Raw genomic sequence first — 11,952 nt, forward strand, 5'->3', positions numbered from 1 at the left:
TGAAATCATCTGGAAAACCATGTGAAGTCTGTGTGCCACATTTTGTGAAACCTTTCCTTCAAAAGGACAAAGCCCTTCATGTCAAGCATTATAAAATTACTATAAATTTTTATGAAAACGTCAGATTGCCAGTATCGTCATCATGTACACCATCAGTTTTCCTGGCCAACATTTCCAGATGTATTTACTTTGAGGATGACCAAGGGCTTCTTAGAACTGAATCCCGAAATCTACTGCTTATTAGAGTCAAAAGTAAGTTGTGGGTACACTCTGACACACCTTTTTGTGAAGATTAAATGAAGTTATACATGTATGGAACCTAGGAGAAAGAAGACACTGACATATAGTATACATGCTATCAATAGAGGAGTTTTTATAGTAACTCATTCTTTAAAAACTCAATAAATGGATCTATTGTCCTAAGTGCACACAATCAGTGGATGGCCAGCTATTCACAATTATAGAGCACAGATCAAAATTATCTAGTTAACAGAGCCATGACTTTTAACTTTAAATGAAGATTAATAACAGCGTAGAAACTGGAGGAGGTAGCTTTCGGAGTGATGGCATCGTTAGAGACATCTTGCAAGGAAGATGGGCACCTCACCAAATTTGAAATGATGCAGATCTGGAGGTTCCCCGCCATTTAGGTAGGGTCCAATTTCCAAGAAAGATGCAATCCAGAGACAGCTGAACATGGGAAACTCTAGTCCAACATTACTCACAGCCTTTCAGGGTCTTCAGATCCAGAGGATAGAAAAAGAGGTCTTACATACCAATAAATTTTATGAAGCCAGTATATCCTTGATACTAAAATCCAAGAGTGTATACGAAATAAAAGTAGATGCTAATGTCACTCATGAAGATATTAATACAAATTCTAACCTAATTAATATGATGTAGGTTATTCAGAAAGATCATAGATCATGAACATTCCCTCCCAGTAGCGTATGGTTGATTTAAACATAGGAAAATATTAGGGCGCCTAAGTGGTTCAGTCGGTTAAGCGCCAGACTTCAACTCAGGTCACGATCTCACGGTTTGTGGGTTTGAACCCCATGTCAGACTCTGTGCTGACAGCTCAGAGCCTGGAGCCTGCTTCAGATTCTGTGTCTCACTGTGTCCCTGCAACTTCTCGGCTGATGCTCTCTCTCTCTCTCTCTCTCTCTCTCTCAAAACTAAATAAACATTAAAAAAAATTAAACATAGGAAAATATGTATGAAACTCATTACGTTAACAGATTCATGGAAGGAAACTGCTACAATCATCTCAATAAACGTTCTACAAGTGTTTGATGAAAGTCAACATATATTCAATAGAAATGTTGTTAGGAAACTAACCTAAGAATGGAACTTCTTTTATGTCACAGTAAATATAGTCAAATGCTAAAAATTTTCTAATTCCTATCAGAAGTAAGACAAGGATGTCCATTATTTACCAATACTTTCCAACACTGTACTGGGTGGGTCTGTCCAATATTGTGAAATAAGAAAGCAAAGAGGGGGGATAATGTTTAAAACAGCAGGAACAAACTGTTAGTATTCAAAGATGATAGAATTGTGTACGTTGAAGCTCATAATGGATGTTGACATACACCTCTGGCATTAAATCCTATGTAGCAAGGCTTCTGGAGAGAGTATCGATGTACAGATATATCTGCACTTACCAGCTCAATCAGAATATAAAATTTCAAAAAATGACACAATTTTCAATAGCATCTAATACTTAGAGTAAGTTTAACAAAGGTTTGAAAGAGTCTTTGGAGAAAGTTGTAAGATTTTATTGAGGGATTTTTAACAGTGAAGTGTCCTTCCTACATGAGAGCAGTTTGCATGGTTTCAGCTTCTTCTTGCTTACACTTTCGGTTGTCCTTCACCTGTAAGACAGACACAGAGTTGGAAACATTACTCAGCAGAATTTATTTACATTAAATTAATGATATACAGAGGACACTATAGTTTTTATTTTATAAGACAGAATTCCAAGCATATGCTTTACCAACATTTTTGGAACACACCACACTTTCTATAGGTACAAGAAAAGAAAAAAACACTTCAGGTTCAGAACAGATAAAATGAAATGAACCTATTGAAAGGTAGTTTCATTTTTTTATCTTTATGTTTAGATTCAAGTTAGTTAACATCTAGTGTCGTACTGGTTTCAGGAGTAGAATTTAGGGATTCCTCGCTTACATGTAACACCCATGCACTCTCCCTACTTGATGTGCCACAGAAACTAGAAACTAGACTATCTCTTGTCATTTTATCACTCAGTCATTTGAGCCTTCATTGGGGAAAGGTTTCAAAAGGCACGTGTTTCGTAAGAGCCACAATAATTTAGAGTCTGACAAAATTTAAGAACAGGTATCCAGGTCTCCATAGAGAAAAACCAACATCAAGCAGTGTGTTTTCTTGTTCTCAGTAGCAATGAAATCCCAACTCAGATGTTAAAATTTGACCAAAGATGTTATCTGATGACAAATAAATCATACAAAATGGAAGATTTTTGTATTCCATGTATATTATCCAATAGAACCACAGAATACAAAAATCAGCAATAAAAACTGACTGCAATATATCTGGTTTGAAATCACTAAATATATGAGCCAAGATGCATTCAGAAGTGAAGGGATTCTCCCAGAATCACACAACTTATGTTAAAGCTGGTATTAGAACCTACTTCAGTGCCTCAGCATATTTCATACAAACTGGTATTTACTCCAAATGAATTTTGTGGTTTTTAAAAGAGGAAATTATAGAAGATTCTGAATTTAAGTAGCCATCGGTTAAAGTATTTACAGTGTATTTTATTTATTTTTTAAAGTTTATTTACTTATTTTGAGAGAGTGAGAGAGACAGCACAAATGGGAGAGGGACAGAGAGAGAGGAAGAGAGAGAGTCCCAAGCAGGCTCCATGCTGTCCGCACAGAGCCCAACGTGGGGCTCAATCTCACAAACTGAGTCCATGACCTGAGCCAAATCAAGAGTCAGATGCTTAACTGACTGAGCCACCCAGGCGCCCCAGTATTTACACTTTATAAAAAAGGAAATGGTTTCATTTTTTATTATTTAAGAAGGCTCTGACCCAATTTAAGTCTACATCTGATAGGGTAGAAGTCAGGCAGTCAGGAAATTAGGGTCTGAACTACTTATGAAAGTTACCTTTATGTGCAAACTCTGTCATTAAAGTATCAATAAAGTCATATCTACATAAGTAAAGATATAATATTCAGGAAAATATCTGCATACTTTGCATTCTCAATGGATAACATATCTGCTTCAGGCATCTTCACGGGCTCCAGTGTTGGGACATCCGCCCCCTTCACATCACTGTCATCTTCACTTTTGCCCCCAGTCTTTGGCACAGGCAGTTCCTGGATACCAGATTCCAGGTCAGGGCCTTACCAAAAAAAAAAAAAAAAAAAAAAAAAGATAATCAATTTAAGGAGTAAACATAAAATATAAAGAAAGAAGTGATAATATGTATTCTTGCCATTATATGAAATACAAGCCTGTAGACTTAGGGTAACAAAAAAAGCAATGGAAAGATGGACTTCCCATCTTTGTTTTTCTGTAATATGAAAGGAACCTTACTTCAAATAACAATCTAAAGAGAAACCACACTAAATCTACATTTGCATTATATTACCACAGTGTACTAAGAATAGAGAGCATCAGCTAAGAAATCTTAAATGTACACCATGCACAGGATTTTTTTTAAGTTTATTTATTTATTTAGAAAGAGAATGATCAGGGGAGGGGCACACAGAGGGAGATAGAAGAGTATCACAAACAGGCTCTGCACTCCTAGTGCACAGCTGGATGTGGGGCTCAAGCTCACGAACCCCGATATCATGACCTGAGGCAAAATCTAGAGTGTGACACCTGACTGAGTGAACCACCCAGGCACCCTGCACCATGGATAGGATTTTAATGAAAATTAAAATTTAATTTCCTGAACAATTAGCTGAGTGCATTTGTGGGCCTATGACAAATCCTACACTAGTGACATACATCTCCTATTGGAGCAACCTGAAAGCTATTTTGTGAAATTTAACTAGTTAGATTTAGGGGCAAAGTCTCTCTCTATAACTTATGATAAATGAATCATGCAGAGAACCAAGTATCAAAAGTAACAGCAAAATATTAGTGACTTATAGTCAAACTTTTGTCTTACAGTGAGAATAAAGGGAGCAGGGTGGAAAGAAATTAATGGACTTTGTCAGAAGTCCTATTGTAGAAACCTCTTACCAGCGAATTCCTAAAATAATCCATGGCCTGAATGATGTCAATAATTCCATACAAGTATCTGATGAAAATACTTTCTTTGGAAGCTGGTAATTTCTGTTTCCTGATCATTTTAAGATACTTTTGATTTTCCTAATCATAAGTTGTTAAACACCTCCTAAAGCCACTTAAAAATCACACTAATATAGTTTACCTATATGCCAGTCTCCCAAATTATACAGCGTTTCCCAAATGTACCATATCAAATGATTAAGCAAAGGAAATGGTGGCTCTCATTCCTTGAGCCTTTTTCTGGAGTCTATCTCTTGCTCCACTGAACTTCATTTATTCCTGTGCCTGTACTATGCTATTTTACAGTACAGACACATTTGAGTATTAAGCATTTTATACAAAAGCATTCACATTTTGGTATAACAACACAGATGGTAGGAAGTACAAAAACCGTGTAATGAAATATGAGTTATGTCTCCATGTGTCAAGCAGTCTTTGGCAAGCCACAATCCCTGAACCTTAGTTTTCTTATTTATAAAATGAGGCTACCATCCCTATGCAAATCTTCTTTATTCCTGATGTTATAAGATATGCTGTCTTGGCACTCTGCACACACTGTTAAAACCAGCTTACACTTTTGATGCAGAGAAGGAAAAGGCCACGCAAAAATGTTCTAAGAAGAACAAATTCAACTAGTGAAAAAATGTATACTTTTGTAGTAAACAGTTTCCTCTGATTTAGAACAGACTGCATGTTCAAGCAGATTAAATCTTGAAGAAAAAGGGGAAATTCGTTAGAGTGAATACAGCTGAAAACTCTATTCACATTTTGAAACAATTTTCAGGAAATGGCTGAGATTCTCTTCTAAGGTTTTGTTTTGTCCTGTTACGTCATAATGCGTGATGCAAAAATATACCCTGTGCCCCCATAAGCATTCTTTTTCCCTTTCCCTTCACCTTCATCCAGAGGTGCTTCTTCAACTGCTTTCTCTCGCTCCGGCATAATATGCTGACACTCAGTGGGTGCCTCCTTTTGTTGAGGTTGCTCATCACTGGGCTGCTGGGCCTAGGGTGTGCGTGTGTGTGTAAACAAAAAGTTGCATTAATGCATGCCAATAATATAAACCTATGTTACGCATTTTATGTCAAATAATAAATAAGCATAAAAACACTTATAAAATATAATTCTATATTGTATTCCTAAAAATTATATGGCCATTTATATACACATACATATAATGGAATATTAGTCATCAAAAGGTATTAAAATCTTGCCATTTGCAACAATGTGGATGGGGCTAGAATGTATTATGCTAAGTGAAAGAAGTCAATCAGAGGAAAGCAAGTACCCTATGATTTCACTCACATGTGGAATTTAATAATAAAACAGAGGAACATATGGGAAGGGAAGTAAAAATAAAGGAGAGGGGGAAACAAATCACAAGAGACTCTTAAGGATAGAGAACAAAGTGAGGCTTGATGGAGGTAGGTGGGTGGAGGATGGCACAGATGGGTGACAGGTGATAAGGAGGGCACTTGTGATGAGCGCTGGGTGTTGTATGTAAGTGATGAATCACTGAAGTCTACTCCTGAAGCCAATATTGCACTGTACGCTAAGTAAAATTTAAATTAAAAAAGAGTTACTCTTCCCACAGAGTGGCTACCCAAAAGAGGTACCCACAAGCACTTTGGAGGCTATTTTAAACTATGCTGGGATGGATACGTACAACTCGTTGTTAGTAAGCATGACAAAGGAGTCATAGGGTATATTTACCCAGGGAACACAAGTATGGAATCCTTCTTCTTCAATGTTTTCTGCCCCTTCCCAGCAAAGAAACTTTTATCACTGTATCTGTACGTTTGTAGTTCAACAACATTTTCAGAGAAATAAACTGATGGTATAAAATTGCTGAAGTACTCACAGCCACAGGTGCAGCTGGCTGGTTAGCCTTGCCATCATCCTTTCTTTGTTTAGATTTAGATCTTGTTCTCACACGCCCACTCATTTTTCACCCTGAAAGTAGAATATCAGTATTTGGAAAATGTGTTCTAAAGGCTAGGTACACCACCTCCAAGGCATAACATTTTAATTTTTTTTTTACTTTGAAAATACTTTCAAAATCAACCTTGCGTAAGGATAGTGTACATGCTGTGGTCACACCAAATAAACGGGCTGCAAGATCATTCACATCGGCCAAACTGGCAGTCAAATCACCTTAAGGACAGGAGAAAACGCGAGGCTTAGTTTCACAGCTAGATTCCCCATCATAAAGGCATGTGAGAAAACAATGCTGGATATTTAAACCTGAGTCGCCATTGTTTTCACATTCCCAGTTACTGGGCCCATTTTACCCCCTTAAGTAAGGTTTTCTTGGAACACAGAGAAGGTCTTAATCGTTTGCGTACTGCCTATGGCTGTCTTCCCACTACAAGGGCTCAAGGTGTCTAGTTTCGATATTGACCAGTGAGCCGGCTCCTCCCTTGACACCCTGCACAGTGCGATACAAATCTCCGGGACGCAGCTCCAACCCTACAGCGTTCCCTGTTTCCAGTCCCACACGCCGTTGTTTTGGTTTTTGTTTTTGTTTTTAAGTAGACTTCACGGCCATCCTGGAGCCCAGGTGGGGCTCGAACTCAGCACCCTGAGATCTAGACCTGACCTGAGATCCAGCGTCAGCCAGCCACTTTGCCTACTGACCGCACCCCCTCCCCCACCCCCACCCCCACCCCCACCCCGCCCACAGGCGCCCCTTCCAGACCTGTTCTGTACCGCCTGGCCCGCCTCCCACCCAGGGTCCCACTGAGGACTCACTCTGGCTTCAGTGCTCCGCTGGCAGTTCCAGGTGCTTGCAGGACTCAGATACCTCAAAGAACGCCCCCAAGACCCACCCTGTCTTCATCTCCCCCGTCCTCGGCCGCCAGCTGTCCTCACTTGTCCCCGTCCCACCACCACGAGGACGAGGGCCATGGCGGCCGCGACGCCTGTGAGGAGAAGAACGCTAACTAACTCCTAGCAACTTCCTCCTCCGAGGCCACAGATCTACCGTCCCGACCCGCCCGAGGCCCACTGGCACTCTCCTCACAGTCCTTAAAGTCCTGGAAGGACTGATTTGTGGACCTACCGGTTGAGGGCAGGCAGCCAGAAAGATCACGACACCGTCCACACCACTGCTTCTTCCTCGGCTCTGCTCACAGGACGCGTGGGCAGCAGGGCGCATGCTCAGCAACGGTCTTTCTTAACAATGGGCATGCGCAGGAAAGGCCTGGTACAACGTGTGTGCGCACTGACGTGGATATGTGCGTACTGACTGGGTGTATGCAATGTTGGTGGACTTCTTCCCACGCCTGCAGCCAAGGCGTGGGAAGGCAGTGTCCGCAGAGTTCCCGACATGGTGCTTGAAGAGTGGCCTTTTTCCTCCTGCCCGAGCTCTCTTTTGCAACCAGATACTTTGGGGCCAGACAGTTACAAGTCACCGTTAGTGCTGAATGTTTCTCAGAAAGATATCTGTAACAAAAATAGATACTAAGTACTTTAATACTATTTTTATACACGCTTTGATCAATCATTCCCTTCCATGCTTCTGGATTTGCTGTCATACTTGAGTGAATTTGCTCTCCTCTGTATAATAAATACATTAACAACTGTTTTCTTTACCTTTTTTTGCTTGTGTTACTGCACATTGAAACCTGTGGTTTGGTAACTGATTTCTCTAAGTACCTGTGGTCCTTCAATCAGTGCACATTTCAGAAGTTTCTATCGATATTGGTCCTGGGGTTTAAGCTCAGTCCACTGGTTCATTACGTTCAGTAATGGTGACTATGCTCGACTTGATAAGTAAAGCTGACTTTACTGGATAACTCTGTCAGGGAAAACACTACCTGGACAGGGTCTTAGCAGAGTCTTTGAGGTGGCCGGACAGGAGAGATACGTACTCAAATTGTGAAGTCGGAGTGGAACAATTCTTTCAACATTGGGGGAGGTTGTGATGAAGACTGAGTAAAAATAGGGCTAAAATGGTGTAGGTTCGGTGGACACAGCAAGGCAAGAATATTAAGTCGAAAGTTTCAAATTCCTTATGGTTGAAAAATGTCATTTGGCACTTTTTACTGAAGAGTTGATGGGTCTTTCAGTTAGTTTCTGGAAGGGACAGTAATGTTATTTTCACCTTTTGTCTTCCTAGGCAAGAGATTTTTGTGACAGCAACGTTATGTTGATGTAGCTCATGGTGAGAAGGAAATCTGGGAAGGGCAGATAAAAAAAGGGGGCCAGCTAGATGTCCGAGACCAGATTTTCCCTTGCGTGCTTTTGTCTTCTGTCATCTTGCTTACCTCCTGCATCTGTCAAGTTCCTGTGTAGCACAATCAATAAGTGCACCCCCCTTTTTCCCCCTTAAACCCCTACAATCCCACACATAAAAGAAGGCCAGACCTAGGGTTCAGGGCTAAGCCTTCTGACCTGATTCCACTGGGCCAGCACTGGTGCAGAATAGTCTTTTCCAATCCCCCGAGTGCGTGTCGCTTGTCTCTTCCTGGCCACCAAGTGTCTGCTGTAACATTTTTGGTGCATTGGTCAGGAACCCCACAGCCGCGCTTGCCCCTTGAGTCACCATTGTCGGAGGCCAGCAAAAAGGCCACTCTTCTTGGGCCCCTGTGACAGAAAGGAAGGCATGCCACCGGTGATTTCACTGGATCCCCCCACCCCCACCCCTCGCAGGGCCCGACAATATTTGGCCACCACTTCGCTGAACGGACTCCAGGGGGAATAGGAAAATTCTGCGAGGATGGGACATCAGATTGGGTAAATGTCCCCGGGGACCTAGGACGGAATTCAGGCCTGCCCTAGAGGCTCCACATAGGACAGGGAAATCCTGGGTGGAAATCTGTAATCTGTCTAAATATGTGTGTGAGTGCCTGTGCTCCACGTTTTCGGCTATGGAGCCTGAGTGGGTCCTACCCTGAGATTCCGTGAAGACCTCATATGGCTCAAGGCAGAATCAGGTCTGCAGAGGCCTGATACAAGTCTGGGGTTTATACTGACCTGCCAATGCTAAGAGGTGTCTAAATCCCCATGAGAGGAGAGGCCAGGTGGACAAAATGACCTCTTCCCTCATGCTTGTCCTGCAACAGTGTTCATTGGGTGGGACCCATGTAGGATACCAGGATGGGGAGAATTCCTCAAAACCAACTGTTAGAGCCAACGGTCTCTGGTCAGTCTACCTCAGAATGGGGACCTTAAGAAATATTCCCCAGCAGCTGCCCAAACTCAGTTTGTTTCAGGGAAATTCCCTGTCTGCTCCAGACTGACATGGACTGCCTAATTCCACTAGTGGAAAACAAAACAAAACTTTTATTCTATCTAGATTTGCTGAAGGTCAGATAAGCTCATGTTATCTCTGTTCCAGTTTGTTAGCAAAAGAATAACTTAAATAATGGTTAATGTTGTCTGTCTCATAGTTTTCATGGGTAATTGTTAAAATAGCTTTCAAAGTCTTTGGTGACCTAAAACGTTAAAGTTTTACTTGCATGATTAATTAAGATTAAATTCATTGTATGTCTAATGAGATAAAAGGCAAAAGCACTAATTACTAGATGTGGGTTTGTGCTTTTGACTTGTTGCAGAAAAACTAAGGATATTTGGGTCTGTTAAAAAAAACATGTTTTGTGCTTAATTGATTCATAAGTTTGACATCTAAGGAATCCTGATGTAACAGACAGTTCACAATTGATTACTACTGAGTTTTCCCTGGAGACTAAGGTTTCTAAGAGTTAAAATTCTGCTAAATGTAATTAAGACTGATGGAAATAAAAAAACAACTCCGTATGTAAAAAAAGATGGGTATGTAAGAAAAATATAAGGAATGGAAATACATTTTTGTGAAAGGTAAAAGAAAGTAATTTTGTCCTCAATGAGACTGGCTATTTGGAGACAAATGGCTTGGGACAAAATCTGAATACAAAGGAAAGTTTAGAAGGTTCATGAGGGAAATCTTTAAAAGGAAATTTTATATTAAATGGATTTTAAATATACACTGGTTTAAGATTTTTAAAAAATCGAGATACATGTAAGTACTGTAAGGTGGATCCTGATTTAATGGCAACCTTTTCTGGAGGGGAAACAATTAAGGGCCCCTTACCTATATCCAAAGCAGACCTAGAGAAGGAGGAAAGGAAGTCTTCCACCTCCACCTCCTTGGGTTCTCAATCTATATAAAAAGTGCAGTTCTGCTCCCTACTGCCCACCTCATCTGGGCCCGCCCTGTAATATAACAGACATGTTTCCCTTATGAGAAGCTAGAATGCCAGAAGGAGAAACCTTTTACATTACAAAGTTTAAGACAGATAAAAGGAGAAGTAGATAAATTTTCTCATCGGATAAGTATATAGAGGTTTTTCAAAATATTACGTATGTTTTTGAGTTGACCTGGAAAGGTATAATGCATTTGTTAAATCAGACTCTTAATGAGACAGAAAATTGTGGGGTTCAGGCAGCAGCTAAGAGATATGGGGATGGGCAACTCATTAATTACCATGGGACTGGAGGTCCTATAGGGAACTTGCAACTCCCTAACTAGAACTCAGGCAGTTCCACCTCAAAATCCTAATTGGGAATATGACCATCTGATTGGGGAATGGTATTGCTGCCACTTCCAAGCTTGTATTTAAAAAAACATTAAAATATCTAAGACTCAGCCCCTAAATTATACAAAATCAGCCACTATTTTACAAACACAGAATGAGAGCCCAATAGCCTTCCTACAGAGGTTGAAGGAGACCCTCATTAAATATATGGCTATCTCCCTTGACACCCCTGAGGCTGAGATTATTTTATTATGTTTTATTTATTTTATTTCTTTAAATATGAAATTTACTGTCCAATTGGTTTCCATACAACACCAGTGTTCATCCCAACATGTGCCCTCCTCAATGCCCATCACCCACTTTCCCCTCCCTCCCACCCCCCCATCAACCCTCAGTTTGTTCTCAGTTTTTAAGAGTCTCTTATGGTTTGCCTCCCTCCCTCTCTACCTTTTTTTTACCCTTCCCCTCCCCCATGGTCTTCTGTTAAGTTTCTCGGGATCCACATAAGAATGAAAACATATGGTATCTGTCTTTCTCTGTATGACTTATTTCACTTAGCATAACACTCTCCAGTTCCATCCACGTTGCTACAAACGGCCATATTTCATTCTTTCTCATTGCCAAGTAGTATTCCATTGTGTATATAAACCACAACTTCTTTATCCATTCATCAATCGATGGACATTTAGGCTCTTTCCATAATTTGGCTATTGTTGAAAGTGCTGCTATAAACACTGGGGTACAAGAGCCACTATGCGTCAGCACTCCTGTATCCCATGGATAAATTCCTAGCAGTGCTATTACTGGGCCATAGGGTAGATCTATTTTAATTTTTTGAGGAACCTCCACACTATTTTCCAGAGTGGCTGCACCAGTTTGCATTCCCACCAAAAGTGTAAGAGGGTTCCCATTTCTCCAAATCGTCTCCAGCATCTATAGTCTCCTGATTTGTTCATTTTAGCTACTCTGACTGGCAAGCGGTGATATCTCAGTGTATTTTTAAAAATATGTATCAAAACCAGATAAACCAGGTTTTGATTTGTATTTCCCTGATGAGGAGTGACATTGAGCATCTCTTCATGTGCCTGTTGGCCATCTGGATGTCTTCTTTAGAGAAGTGTCTATTCATGTCTTC

At 40.6% G+C, this 11,952-nt stretch overlaps 1 protein-coding gene across 1 annotated transcript; it reads right to left on the reverse strand.

The window, feature by feature from the left end:
• Nucleotides 1–1,765: 1,765 nt before the first annotated feature.
• Nucleotides 1,766–7,503, reverse strand: LOC125157354 (P antigen family member 3-like). Its single transcript, XM_047843981.1, has 5 exons — nucleotides 7,361–7,503; nucleotides 6,161–6,252; nucleotides 5,196–5,304; nucleotides 3,250–3,400; nucleotides 1,766–1,877 (listed from the first exon to the last, which is right to left on the reverse strand). The coding sequence occupies exons 2-5, from the start codon at nucleotides 6,242–6,244 to the stop codon at nucleotides 1,874–1,876; spliced, it is 348 nt and encodes a 115-aa protein (XP_047699937.1). The 5' UTR covers nucleotides 6,245–6,252; nucleotides 7,361–7,503; the 3' UTR covers nucleotides 1,766–1,873.
• Between the last annotated feature and the right edge of the window lie 4,449 nt (nucleotides 7,504–11,952).

The sequence above is a fragment of the Prionailurus viverrinus genome, chromosome X, assembly GCF_022837055.1.
Source record: "Prionailurus viverrinus isolate Anna chromosome X, UM_Priviv_1.0, whole genome shotgun sequence".
NCBI classification, from domain to species: domain Eukaryota; kingdom Metazoa; phylum Chordata; class Mammalia; order Carnivora; family Felidae; genus Prionailurus; species Prionailurus viverrinus.